Source organism: Gopherus flavomarginatus, chromosome 10 (assembly GCF_025201925.1).
Source record: "Gopherus flavomarginatus isolate rGopFla2 chromosome 10, rGopFla2.mat.asm, whole genome shotgun sequence".
NCBI lineage: Eukaryota > Metazoa > Chordata > Testudines > Testudinidae > Gopherus > Gopherus flavomarginatus.
The window spans coordinates 32,758,778-32,773,614 of NC_066626.1; the positions used below are offsets into that span (position 1 = coordinate 32,758,778).

Consider the following 14,837-nt stretch of genomic DNA (forward strand, 5'->3'; position numbering starts at 1 on the left):
GAAAAAACCTGGCGGTGGAGTCCCAGCTAGGTTGACCAAATGTCCCGATTTTATAGGGACAGTCCTGATATTTGAGGCTTTTTCTTATATAGAAGCCTATTACCCCCCACTCCCTGTCCTGATTTTTCACACTTGTCTGGTCACCCTAGTCCCAGCACTACTCTGGTTTGGCCTGGCCTCTGCTGCCCCTCCGGACAGGCCAACACCAGCCTTGAGTGGTTAGGGTGAGCAGCCACCAAATGTGAAAAACTGGGACAAGGGGTGGGGGGTAATAGGAGCCTATATAAGAAAAAGCCCCCAATATCAGGGCTGTCCCTATCAGATCGGGACATCTGGTCACCCTATGAGTGGTGCTGCAAGCCTGTGCACCAGGTCACAGCACCCAGGTGGGGACCGAGCCGAGTCTCTGCCTGCGGAGTGTGGGTGGATTTCTTCTCCAGCCCCCGAACCTGGGCCCAGGGCACCACCCCAGCCTTTTGTCCCGAGCGGGGCAGGGCCTGGCCCGACATGGGCAGGTGATAGCAGGAAATAACACGATTTCCCGAAGAACAAACGGAGCAGTCCGAGCCCCAGGGAGTTGCGCGGCTCTCCGCGGGAGCCACAGGGCCGAGACCGCGCAGCACTAACGCCTCGCGGGCTGGAAGGGCTCGTAGCTCGGACCCGGCCGCCGCGCGACACACCAGCAAATACCGGCTCCCGTGGAGCCAAGGGGCCGCGCGCATCACAACCAGTCAGCATCGTCGCCGCGTCGCTTTGCCCCCGCCCCTCACGGGCGCGCGCGCAGCTGAGCAGCGCGCCATGCTCGCGGGGACGCGCCGTTTCTATGGGGACCGGTATCAACGGCGGAGAGTCGGCGGCGGTGGTTTTGGCCCCTCCACCTGCTCCCAGCCGGGCCCCCGCCATGTCCCGGCGGCGGTGCGCAAGCGCCGGGCTGAGCTGGCAGCAGGACCAGGCGCTGGGCAGCACCATGCGCATCGTGCGGGAGCTGGGCCCCACCGGCTTCGTGCTGCAGGAGGAGGGGGGGCCCGCGCACCGGGTACGGAGACGGGGGCCGGGGGCGCGCTCGCTGTGAAGCCCGCTGTGCTGAGTGACCCCCCCGCCCGCAGAGGGCAGCGAGCCCGGCCGGCTGGGTCTGCCGGAGAGTCAGTCAGGCGCGCCAGCCCCCGCTGCGCCGCGCCCCGCCCCACGCCGCTGTGTGTCTGTTTCCCCAGGTGTTCCTGGGGCAGCCTCACTCCTGCACCTGCGCCACGTTCCTGAGGGAGAAGGACCTGTGCAGCCACATCTGCTGGTAAAGGCGCTGTCCGGGGGCAGCTCCCCCTCTCCACCCACCCAGCCCTGACGCCTTCCTTTCCTCCAGGGGAGGGGAAGCACTGGTCCGGATCCGGTGTCCAAACACCTCTTAGCTTCACAGTGTAGGTGAAAGAGCAGGGAAAGAAGCTAAGAGTGAGGTGGCTGAAGTGCTCGGAAAAACGTGCAATTTCGCGTTAAAATTACCTGTTTTAAATGCAGAATGGAAGGTAACAAACTTTGTAACTATCTGGAAGAGAGTAGTAGGAGTGAACCTGGAAGTTACAGACCAGTGTCTGTCTTCAGGTTCAGGTAAATTACAACCCCCCTAGGTTAACATGAAATGATGGGGACACACTAGCTGTGGCTGCTGTAAAGGAAAATTGGTTGCTTTCTTATTTATCAGTTTACTCTAGCACCTCTTCCTTGATACCCCGATCCCTGAGAGCACTTCATCTTTATTACCAAGAGAATGTAGGCTCAGGATGGTATCTCCACCCACATCCTCCATGGTGAAGACTGATGCAAGGAAATGATTTAGAGTCTCAGCAATGTCCTTATGTTGCTTAATTTCTCCCTTTAGGTCCTGGTGAGTCAGCTGACCTGTCAATTTTATGAGAGGTTTCATAAAAGAATTTCTTGATGGCTTTGACACCTTTGCATATTTGCTCTTGAGAATCAATTTGGCCCTCTGGTTTCCCTCTTTTTACCTGCTGTAATTGTGTGCTTTTTATTGGCCATTGGTCAGACTTCCAAAGTTAGAAGGATTTTTATCTAGCTCCAATGGCTTCTCAAACCTTGCCATTGAGCTAATTGGTTCACTCCTGGCCTGCTTGGTTCCTTATTTGTTCTGCAATGCACAGACCTTCTGAGATTTTTAAGCAGCATTAATGCCACCTCTAAGGACTTTATTTGCAATGTTAAAGCCTTTTTGACTAACAGTCTCATTTTATTTAACTAACTTTAGAAACTTTAGAAAGGGAATTATGTTTGGGTATCATATTTCCTCCTTTCCCTTAGGGTGTTACTATTTAATGGCTATTTCTACTTTTCAGATTAATGCTTCTGTGTCACATAAGACTCAATCAAAAATAGTTTCTCATGTTTGCTCTAGAATTAACTTTCCCAAGAAGCAATCCCTTAAAGCATGAAATTGTTTCTCTAAATGTTGTACCAGTGTGCAGTTTAACCAGTTAGATGTAATCAATTATTTATTTCCAATCTAAGAGAATTCTTTGACTGTGCAAACAAAATAGGGGATGAAAGAGAACAGGTGGATATAATTTTAAATTGGATTTCAAAAATGTCCCTCACAAGAGACTCGTAAGGAAACCAAATAGATCTGGGGTAGTAGCTAAAGTATTGGCATGGATTAGAAAATGGCAAAGAAATGGGGGAAAATAGTAGAAGTAATTGGTAATTATGAGGCTTTCAAGCAGCCGGCAGAGGCACAGAGGACCTCTGTTTGGATAAGAATGCATTTGTAACTTAGCAGTGTAAACTTTTGTTCTTACAGTTTTAGTCCTAATATTTTCTCTCTGAAGTATTTAAGATGGCTGTTGTCCCTGAAATGTAAATGTGATGGGTTCAGTCACAGAGACCCCCTTGGGACTGTCATTTGATGTGCTGGAATTACCTCTGAGCCCATTTTCCCTGCCATCTTAGGACTCCAGAACCCTGCCTTGTTGAGCCAGACATGCTAGTGTGCCGCAACATAAACCCAGGTCTGGTCCATGCCCCCAAAAATGATTAGACTCACAGATTAGACTCCTTTCTAGTCTGGGCCCAATCCTTTCCCTGGTACAGTTCTTGTTAGTTCCAGAAGACATCTTAGGTGGAAATTAGGAGTGTTTTCATGACTGGCTGCCCCCTTTGTTCTGTTCCATCTTCTTTTATAGCTTTGGCACAAGGCGGGAATATTTTGTCTCTAGGTCTCCTCCCCTCCTTCTAAATGGAAAAGCACCAGATTTAAGATGGATTCCAGTATCAGGTGACATGTTCACATGTCCTGTGAGACCCCAGCCTCCATTTTTCCAGGGCTGGCCTACAGGTACCCAGAAAAGTTTGCAAGTAAACAGTCATTTACAACCAATTGTACTAGTCAATGGGAGCCATCAAGATTCTAAGTCACCATTAATGACCCACTCTGCACAATTAGAAGAGGATCCCAGTTATACTTCATATTTCTAGCTTCAGCTACAAGAATGATACATGCATACAAATAGGATGAACGCACTCAGTAGATTATAAGCTTTGTAATGATACCTTACAAGAGACCTTTTGCCTAAAGCATATTCCAGTTACATCATATTCACACTCATAAGCATATTTCCATAAAACATTATGGAGTGCAATGTCACAGTAAAGTTGAAAGTAATAGCCAGTAGTTAGCTTTAGCTAACTTCCACATGCACCACCTGATGGTTATCTTATTATCATTGTTAGGATATTGTTGAAAAAATTCAAAATTCCAAGAAACCATGAATGTAAGTATTATTCTTTTTGCTTGCTTGTTTAATCTTGCATATAGAGTTTAAATGCACAACGGCAAAGTTCTCAGGAGGTTGGATAAGATCATCTTTTAGATCAATGACTGTTTTCCCCTAACCAGCATATCAACATGTTAATGCTTTGGGGCATTGTCAGGATTCTGAAATATGACACCTTTTTCATATCGGTAACACTGCTGCTAAAGGTACAACTGTAAAGTACTTAAAGAAAAATATAGTCATTTGCAACACTTTCAGGGCTTAAAGTAGAAGATCGTGTGATTTAATAAAGTACCACTTAGGATATTTTCAGATCCAAGTACTTCATTGATTTGGCAAATGTATAATTCATTTTGCACTTGGACAGATTCTGCACTGCACCTCGTACTACTCATTACAGAAAGTGCAACTCCCTTCTAGCCATGTTTGTGCCACACAGATTCTGGGGGTGATGGGTCTCCTTGAATAAATTAATAGCTGCTGTTTAGGGTTGCTTCTGATCATAATTTAAACATATACACCACCATATTTTGGTGGTGTTTCAGGAAACCTGACTTGAGTTCTACAGAAAAACCTTTGAACCAATTTTGCCATAAAGATCAGCTTTAGATGTGAAGTTGTACAAATTATCGTTACAAATTGCAAATGAGAAATGAAGATATACAACATTTCTGGCACTAGAAGCACTGACATCGTTGGTTCGCTGCAGATGATTTACCCTGAAAGTTATGATAGCTGAATATAGTAAATGTTAAATTTTTGCCAAAGAGCTTTGAGTTTTCTGTAGATGCTTTTCAGCTGGGTCTTCTGGAAGGAGAGATCAATGATATACTACAGCAAGAACAGACATTCCCCCCAAGAGCAAACACTCTCTCCACCAAAACATTACAGAAAGAGGATGATGGATACATTAATCAGAAAGAAATTGATGCAGAGGATGTCTGTCCTATTTGCCAGGAAGAGCTACTAAAGAAAATGTTTCCCATCACTTATTGCAGGTTAGATGTATAGTTTTTCTAGTTTGTTTTCATGATGGAAACTCAGAAAAAGTTTTCTGTGTTAGCTAATGATAGAAAGTTTCTGCACAGTTAATGGTGCAGGGATCCCATTGGAGGGATGGTCTTAACATGTAAAAATTGTAATTTTAAATAATTTTTAGGAATTTTTTTTTTTAATAAATGCTCTTTGAAACAAAGCAGGGCTGTTATGTTGTGGCTGAAAAACTATTGTATTAATGATACTGGGTTTTCTAAATGTTTATGGACAAAGTACAGTAATTGATGCCTGTTTCAGATCTTGTCTATACTCAATAACTTTTTTTGACAAAAGTCAGCTTTCATTGACAAAACAGTGGAAGTGTACACCCTGAAATGCTCCTCCCCTGATGTAACTCCCCTGCTATGGAGACATAATAAAAGTACCTCAACAAGAGGTGTAGGACTTATGTCGGTGTAGTTAAGATGATGCAGTGTCTGTGTAGACACTGTGTTTCTTACATTGGCTGTCATTCTTGTCAATTTCATGAAATTGACAAGAAAGTCCGCTCCTGGCCCCCCAGCCAGGCTGCTGCCCTGTCTCCGCTCCAAGCTGTGTTGCTGCCCAGGCTCCCTGTTCCCTGCTGGGAGCCCTGTTGCCCCTTGGGGTCCTGACTCCCTGTAAGGAGCACAGCAGCTGACTGGTTTCTAGGCACGAATCTCCCCACTAGAAGTGAGAAGCCCCTGGTGTCTGCGGCCCTCCCCTCCTGCTCCCAGCTGAGAGCATGGAGGCGTGAAGCCCCAGGTAGCAGCTGGGCTCCCTGTGTGTGGAGCTGACAGCCCTGTCAGTTCTCCACACTGCCCCTCTTCAGTTGGTGGAAGCACTTCTGCTGAGGACATGTCCACACTACCTTCCTTCTGTCGGTGGTGCATCAGCTACTGCAGTAATTAATGTGGCGGTTGTAAGTTGACCAAAAATAGTTTGACTTAAGATTGTATCATAGACATAACCTTACTTTCTGTAGATATGGCTGTGGAAACAACATTCACATCACATGTATGAAGATTTGGGCTGATCACCAGGGTGAATTAGAGAGTGACTCTGTGGTAAAGTGTCCCCTCTGTAGAGAAGAATTTGCACCATTAAAGCTCATTTTAGAAGAATTCAGGAACTCCATTCAGCTTGTGACTGCAGCAGAGAAAGTGAGACTTGACAAACACCTTGGACTTCCCTGTAATAACTGCAGAGCATTTCCAATTGAGGGAAAATGCTACAAGTAAGTACTTTTAAAGCACTTTTAATTTAACAGTACAATTCCTTGTAACAACCTATAATTTACTACTTATTCCCTTTTGTCTTTACTATAACTAAACAAACGTTTCTCTGTGGGATAGATGACATTGGTTCTTATAGCTCAAGTCTAATTATATTGGTGCTGATTTCTGGTCAATTTACATTACAGTGATCGGTGTAACAGATTCCTAATGGGATCTTTAGCTCAATGAGATATGAGGTTGAGTCAGCACCTCCAAATTCCTTAGTGTAATGCATTTCATCTGAAGACGTATGGCTATATCCATTAAAAGCACACAGGTAACTTTACTCACACAAGAAATCGCATTGCCAGTGACGTGAGTAAAATTATTCACGTCTGTGGTGGCTGTAGGTCGACCTAACTTAAGTCTACTTAATTTTATAGCATAGACATGTCCTTAAAAGCAAGTAAAATTGAAAACACATCTAAAACTTAATCTAACTAGGTACAGGCTTTGTTCAAAATGGTGGTCTCTCACCAGTATTCTTCTCAGTTATGACTGACTTTTCCTCGGTCAGGATCTTCCGCAGAAGTACAAGATCTGGCTACCCTTGTCTTCCTAGGTGAAGGATCTTTGCCTAAACCTATTTTCAGTTTCCAGAGACTTCAACCCTTCCTTCTGCTGGTGAAACAGACCCCGGGTCTGCAGACTACAGGTTAAAATTCACGGTTCTGTGGTAATGACAACTTTTCACTGACCTCTTTGACATAGTCTGTGGACCCCCAGAGGTCCGCAGACCACAACACCGGCATATACAATTCACTTTTCTATTAAATTCAGCCAGAAACAAAGCAAAGCAAAAGGGTTTTATTTGATAAAAAGTTTCACAGATTAAATGAGCTTGAGTTAAGACAATTTTATACTGTAATATAGGACTTCCTGATACTAAATAGTAGAATTTTCAGCAAAGGCTTTTCATACATTAATAAGTTATACTAAACTGTTAACATTCCACTCTTAACTACCTTATATTTTTATTTTTTAGGTGTACTGAGTGTAGTGAATATCACCTATGCCATGAATGCTTCACTAGCTTTTGCCATCCTCCACATGTTTTCACCTTTCGACAGGTACAGAACTATATTTTATTGCATCATATCCAAAGCTAGCTAATGGTCAGACATAGAAAACATTTTACGTAGGAATGTAAAGCTGATCTTGTTTTTTAAAAATAAAAACACCATTACAGTGACGAGGATTACCTGTGATTGAATATAAACCACTATGAAATACTTAAAATAGCAAGGAAAGAGTAGAACTGTAAACTTAAATGGTACTTCAAAATAGGATCAATTGTGTGGATGAGGAAGGAGACATGACAGAAATGTCAGCTGCCTCTGTACTATTCATCTTCTGTCTTGCTCTGGGCCTTTCAAATTACTGTCTGCAGAAACGGAACAAAGAGAATGGGTCATTTCGTGGCAGGGGACTGAATGTTGTCACCCCTTCTCCTGGCCCTCATGTCTGGTGGTATTTTCTATGAAAAAATAATACAGAATATACTGTATTAACTTCTCGGTGCCCTACTCCTTGGTAGGATCACCCTTTAAAAATGCTCAGGACAGCCACTAGCTGGAGGATCCCTGTCAGCATGGCTGTGTTGGAACCACAGTGCCAGGGGAGTGCTAGGAGCACAGACCTAAATCAAAGGCATGGGGTTATCACTGTGAACTACCTTGGCCTTCCACTGTGCCCTACTCCAGGATCTAAAAGGCTTGGGCAGTGATAGACTCATAGACTCATAGGTCAGAAGGGACCAATCTGATCATCTAGTCTGACCTCCTGCACAAGGCAGGCCACAGAACCCCACCCATCCAATTTTATAACAACCCCTATCCCAGGACCGAGTTATTGAAATCCTCAAAAATGGTTTGAAGACCTCAAGCTGCAGAGACACCACCAGCAAGCGACCCGTGCCCCACGCTGCAGGGGAAGGCGAAAAACCTCCAGGGCACCTGCCAATCCGCCCTGGAGGAAAATTCCTTCCCGACCCCAAATATGGCAATCAGCTAAACCCTGAGCATGTGGGCAAGAGTCACCAGCTAGCACCCAAATCTAGCCTATCATCAATTTGTACACTTCCATAGTTAACTAATTTTTATATCACTAATTCACTGCATAGAGTCAGGGTACATAAACCATGTGAATGAGGATTGCCATAGCCTCCATAGGTTCAATGACAGGTTCTGCAGTTTTACGTCTCAAGGCCCAGAAATATTAATTCTTCAAGTTTACCATCCATAAGGATAAGTTTTTTGTTGTTTTTTTTTTTTTTGTTTGTTTGTTAGACATAAGGGCCAAAATTGTCCTGCACTGCTGTGAGAGACAGCACAGCACTTCAGAGCTTTTGCAAAACCTCATACAAGAGAGCCTCTTAAAATACAGGGACTTTAATCGCCATTCTGACTGATCTGTGTTTGTTGCTACAGCAGTTTCTAGAAAACAAATTTGTTAAATTGTTCATAGTTTCTTTTCATGATTTACAAAACCCATATTATGGAAATTGGAGGTTTTTTTTCTCAGTTACTTCTTGCATCATATTCTGCAGCCTTTCATTAGCTTTTTCTGTATTCAACAGAAGAGAAATCAGAGGTGGAGGTCACTTGACCAAGTTTCACAATTGTCAACTTCAGGAGGAAATTTAAAAAGCGTTAATCCAGGTGATAATTCTAAAGAAGAGCTGTTACATCTTCAAGAGAAGTAAGATACAATTTTTTTCATACTATTTAATGTAATCAAATTCAACATTCTTTAAAAACAATTTTTTCAATTCATTAACATTTACTTTTGTTTATAGAAATGATTCCGTAAAGGGTAAAAGGAAATGCTTTAGAGAAACCAGATGTATTTTAATTTCATATCTTCTTAATCTAGATAAAATAAAATTTTAAATGCACCTTGCAGGTGAGTGTGTTTCTGCTCACCTGTGTTTAGAAACTAATGGCATGAGCCTTGGAAAAACATTTTAAACCATCACATTATGAACTACTCTTTGAATAGCAGTTAAAAAAAAAAAGACAGCAAAAAGCAAAAACTATGCATTTAAAAAATTAAATGTGTTTGTGGAATTTCTGAATGGAAAGAGAAACTACCAGCAATATCATAAGAAAACCGTATGAAAATAGGCTTACCATCCAGGTTTGCAGATGAAAAAGATTTGAATAAATATGAATTGATGTGCTTATTGAAATCAAACTCTTTGCAGTTCACTGATAACGAAGAGCTAGTATCACGCTGCTTTGTACTAGAACAGAATACTGTTTTAGTGCACTCTGACTGCAACAGGATCCACACATGCAAACAAAACCTGTGTATACCTCACAGAAAGTCTTAGTGAGGAAGGATAGCCTTGTGGTTAAGAAACTAGCCTGGGCCTCAGGACATAAGGATTAATTTCCTGGCTCAGCACAAGTTCTCTGCATGACCCTGAGCAACTCACGTGACCCCTTTTTGTGCCTTGGTTCTCTCAGAAATAAAAAGGAGATTATAATCTTTCGACCAAAAGTTACAGGCTTGATGCAAGAATTACCTGAGTGAAATTTTCTGGCCTGTTTAATACAGAAGGTCAGACTAGATTATCATAATGGCCTCTCTTCTGTGGAGAGTAAGGGTCCACTGATGATGGTTTTGTAGCAAGATCAGGGCCTCAGTAATAGTGGCCAAACGCATTAATCTGCTGAACCATCAGCCTGTAAAGTGATAGTCCTATCACCAAAACTATCCTGCCATTTTGAAGGTTTCAGTTTCTATTGCTATTTTCCTACTATGTACTGAAAAAACATGATGTGTATTTTCTATTGTTTAGGTCCAGTTGCATCCCAAAGCACGTTGTAAAATCTTTACCTCTGATGTTGATTAGAAAATGTAGCAACTTCCTTGCTCCAGGTCTGCAATGTAGGCTCTGCTTGAAGATCTTTTGTCTTGGTCAGTATGCAAGACTCTTGCCATGTAATCACAAGGTAAAGAAAACGAAAGGCTCTAAATTTTACTGAACCCAAAACCCAGTGTTCATGCCAAATCTCACTGTTAGCCTGTGTGTTCATGCTTGTTGTTCAGCTCTTTAACATAGTCTAGACACTTAAAAGTCTCTTCTACAAAGTTGATGAAAATGTAAGCATTGGAGGGAATATGTGAAGTATGCTGAATGCAGTGTGGTGTAGTCGTGTCGGTCCCAGGATATTAGAGACAAGGTGGGTGAGGTAATATTTTTTATTGGACCAACGTCTGTTGGTGAGAGAGACCAGCTTTCATGCTTACACAGAGCTCTTCTTCAGCTCTGGGAAAGCTTACTCAAGCTATGTCTACACTACAGCTTATGTTGGCATAAAAAATGTCACTCAGGTATGAATAAGCTCTTTCCCATTGGCTTAAGAGCATCTGCACTAGCAGCATTATAGCTGCATCAGGGCAGCTGTGCTGCTATAAGCTCTGTAGTATAGCCATAGCCTCAGTGTCACAACTATATATAAGATGGAACAGATTGTTTATATAAGTAGTTAATATATTTCAAGGAACCATTCAGGGTGAAGTGGGCTGTTAACACCCTTCCAGTCAGGGCCGGCTCTAGGTTTTTTGCCACCCCAAGTGTGGGGGGAGGGGAAAACAACACCTCCGGGAGCGCAACTCCCAAACCAAAAAAAAAGAAAGTGGCCAGAATGCCACCCCTAGCATATGCTTGGTTTGTTGGTGCCTAGAGCTGGTCCTGCTTCCAGTCATACGAAGGCAAAGAAAGGTGGTGAGAACAGCTGTGGGGAGTTGTCAGTGGGCTATACATTGTTGTAATAAGCCATAAATCCAGTGTCTCTATTCAATGCTTGATTTTTAGTGTTTAGCAAAATTATGAATTTTAGGCTCTCAGGCTCGCCTTTTGAAGGTGTTGTGCAGGTTTCCTTTGAGGATGAGGACTTAGAGGTCAGATATAGAATGATTGTTTTGTGAAAAGTGTTCACTCACAGGTGGTGAGGTAGTTTTGTGTTTTATCACTTTCTTGTTCAAGTTCATACAAAAGCGTAGTGATTGTCTAGCCAGTTGCTGTAGGGGCATTGAATGCACTGAATGAGGTATATCACATGTTGTGTTAGCTATGGATAGGACCCATGGATCTTGAAAGATGTGTTGATGGGGCAGCTTCCTCCAGGACACAACAGACTTCCTTCACAAACTCTAACATTAACAGCTGCCCTCAGAACACCATCCTTGTCACCATGAACGTCACCTCCTTATACACCAGCATCCCTCACAATGATGGCATAGCTGCCTGCCTCAAATATTTACAAGACAATGAGCAACCCTCAGCTGTCCTCCTCAAACACATCTATTTCATCCTCACCCATAACAATTTAACATTCAACAATAAACACTTTGTCCAAGCCATAGGAACAGCTGAGAGTACTAGGATGACTCCCCAAAATGCCAGCCTCTTCATGGGTAACTTTGAAGAATAATTTTTAGACAAATGCTCCACAAAAACAATGATACACCTGAGATACATCAATGATATTTTCATCCTCTGGACAGACAAACTCCCTCAGAGATTTCCACCACAACTTCAACAACCCCCCAGTACTCCATTAAACTCTTTTTGGAACACCCCCACACCAGCATCAACTTCCTGGACATCACAATCAGCTTTAGCAATGGAACCCTATATACAAGAAACCCACAGATCATCACACCTACCTTCATAGATCCAGTAACCACCTCAAACATACCAAAACAGCTGTTATCTACAGCCAGGCACTCATTCGACAGAATATGCTCTGAGGAGAAAGTCCAGGCTATACACCTTAACACACTCAAAACCGCCTTCACCAAACAAGGATACTCTACCAGAGAAGTAGATGACATCATGGAATGGGTCACCCAAACACCCTAAGAGAACTTGCTTCAATACAGAAATAAAACTCTCTCTGATCACACACCCTTAATTATCAGCTGCCCTCCCACACTGGAATGCATACATGGTATCACTAAACAATTACAACCCATATTTGATGGGGACTCCATCCTGAAATAAATCTCTCAACTCCCGCTCTTCTGGCCTTCAAAAAAAAAACCTAGCCTCTCTCTCTCCAAGCTCATCATCAGAAGCAATCTCCCTACAGACCAGGACACACCAACTCAAAGGGGCACCACACCCTTCCAGAACAAACATATCTGCACTTCTACAATGATTAACACCCCCCACAACACACTTTTCAAGATCCATGGGTCCTACACATGTCTCACAACATAAAATATACCTCATCTAGTGCACTAAATGCCTCTATAGCAACTATGTAAGTGAAACCAGACAATCACTACACTTTCAAATGAACTTGCAGAGGAAAATGATAAAAAACAAAAACTACCACATCACCTACGGGTGAACACTTTTCACAAAGTGATCACTCTAAATCTGACCTCTTTGTCCTCATCCTCAAAGGAAACCTGCACAACACTTTCAAAAGGCGAGCCTGGGAGCTCAAATTCGTAAAACTTCGCTAGACACTAAAAATCATGGACTGAATAGAAATACTGGATTTATGACTTATTACAACAATATATAACCCATTAACAACTTCCTTCCAGGCTTGGGACTACCTATCTGATTAGGCCACTCTAGTACCTTACCACGTGCATTATAGGCAGGTTACAGGAGAAGTTTCTCTTCTCCAGCACACCTTAGGAAGCTCATAGAAGACATCCTTTTTTAGATTTGTATAACTGCTGGGAATCTTCTAGTTGACAAACATGATGAACTATTTTTATAGTAATTCACACCATTCTGTAAAAAGAAAAGCCAGTGTTACCTGGAAGTACACAAATATTAATCTAACATCTATAGTTAGTATCTTTTTATAGATTTCTAGAAAGAAGGCAAGCAAAGTGCCAGGAGAATTAGGCTGAAACAAAAATACTGAAGTCAACATTGAGTCTGTAGATCAGTGAACATAGGTGCACCTATTTTCTTCATGGGAGGTGATTAAAAATGTATTTGAAATCTGAAGCACATCAATAAATGTGCTTCAAATGTATTGATTTACAGCAGCCAATCTAAGTTGAGGTAAGGCACTTTCCATAGTAAATTAGAGTTGGCACTTGATACATGAAAGGAGCATGCCAATTATACACTAATGTAGCTCCACTGAGACCCAGTGAAGGTACTTCTGGTTTATAATGATGAGAGAAGAATCCGGCTCCTTTGAATGTTGCTTTTTGCATGCAAGAATAATTACTTCTATAGTATTTTTCCAAGTTGGATTAATTATTATATTGTTGATAATTTTCAGGACACAGATCCATATATCTTAACTGACTCTTTTTTAAGTTCCACAGAGAATGTATTGACAACTGGTTATTGCACCAAAAAAATGCATGTCCTATTGATGGATATACTGTGTATAATCCATTAACCTGGAAGGATAGATCAGCCAATCGTGATATCAGTCAGCCAGGATCTCAAACAAATACTACCAAACTTGCAAAGCAGAAGGAACCAGAGCTTTTCATACCTGGAATTGGATTGTTCTTCAAGCAAACACTATTAGGCCATACACGTGAAAAATCTCAAGATAGCCTCCAAAGACTTTATAACAATAAAGATCCACCACATTCTCAAGGGGGTTTAACTTTAAATAGTATAAGTGACTTTCATTTAGAAGATTCTGATTATAGTCAGCACAGCATTGATAGAAATTTAAATCTACAATTTTCCAGGCATGGTAAGGATTTAGCCTATAAGCCTTTCCAGAAAATACTCTCTCAAAAATCCTATTCTGTTACATCTAGAAAAGATGCAATTTCTGATGGTACGAGAGGCTTAAATGGAACTTGTACTAATAAAGAGAAAGGAGCAAAAGTGTGCCACGCTGACCATGCTAACCCGAACAAAGTAGTTTCTTTTGAAGACAGGCATAACCATGAAATTTCAGCATGTATAAGATTTCCTGGAAAATTGAACTTGGAGGATAATTTGGGGGGTACAATTGACTATACGTTCCCCAAAAGGGACAGTAAGTGTGTGGGAAAAGCCAGACAGCAAAGAAGACTTCTAGCAAGACCACCTAAGCATAAGCCTCTGAGCCTTAAAACTACAGAAGTAGCTTTATTAATGGAAGGAATTCCACTGAATAACAAGTCATAATATAAAGAATGTATGAAATGTTTAGAAAACAGCTATATTTTTATAATTTTAAACTAATGCTTTTTTCTGAGATTTTATTTTCCATTAGTGTATTCCCTAGATGCTGTTTCTACCAAGTTTAAAGGTCCTTTACACCACTGGACTGGCTTAATGGAATCCAAGAATCAGATCCAATAACTAACCTGGAGTGAATAAAGTGAAGCTAAAAGCTGAAGTATTTATTGCAAAAATACTAATAATTTTAAAACTTACAGCTCTTAGTTGGCTAGTCAAGGATACAATGCAAGACTTTCCTGTTCTCTCAGAAATTCTAAGTTACTGTATTGAAATAAAATATTCAAATTTTAATTGAAAGACTACAAAGTCGGCTTCAGAGTACTGTAAAGCAGATTTGATATACACATCTCACTTACACTAAACCTAGAAATCCACAATGCTATTTTTAGTTGCTTTTCAGAGTAGAATCACACCATTAAAGATCAAAGTTTGAGGCACCAGTTTTTAACCTCTAATTAACTTCAGCCAAAGAAAGAGGAACTTAATATGCTGCAGGGGGCCAAATATCAGGGTCTTTAGTTTCTTTGAAATTAATGGGAGCAAGTATTTTATCTAGTTATATCAAAATTACAGTAACCCTTCACTTAA

At 41.7% G+C, this 14,837-nt stretch overlaps 1 protein-coding gene across 2 annotated transcripts; it reads left to right on the forward strand.

The window, feature by feature from the left end:
- The first annotated feature begins 823 nt into the window (after positions 1–823).
- Positions 824–14,564, forward strand: ZSWIM2 (zinc finger SWIM-type containing 2). Of its 2 annotated transcripts, XM_050916409.1 has the most exons (9): positions 824–1,036; positions 1,212–1,288; positions 3,733–3,773; positions 4,564–4,774; positions 5,776–6,027; positions 7,053–7,137; positions 8,646–8,767; positions 9,873–10,026; positions 13,377–14,564. In XM_050916409.1, exons 1-9 carry the CDS (start codon positions 824–826, stop codon positions 14,190–14,192), a joined length of 1,971 nt encoding a protein of 656 aa, XP_050772366.1. In that variant the 3' UTR covers positions 14,193–14,564. The 2 variants fall into 2 exon arrangements, with proteins under 2 accessions (XP_050772366.1, XP_050772367.1); XM_050916410.1 differs by lacking the exons at positions 824–1,036; positions 1,212–1,288 and having other exon boundaries at positions 4,545–4,774; positions 13,377–14,560.
- The last annotated feature ends 273 nt before the right edge of the window (positions 14,565–14,837 follow it).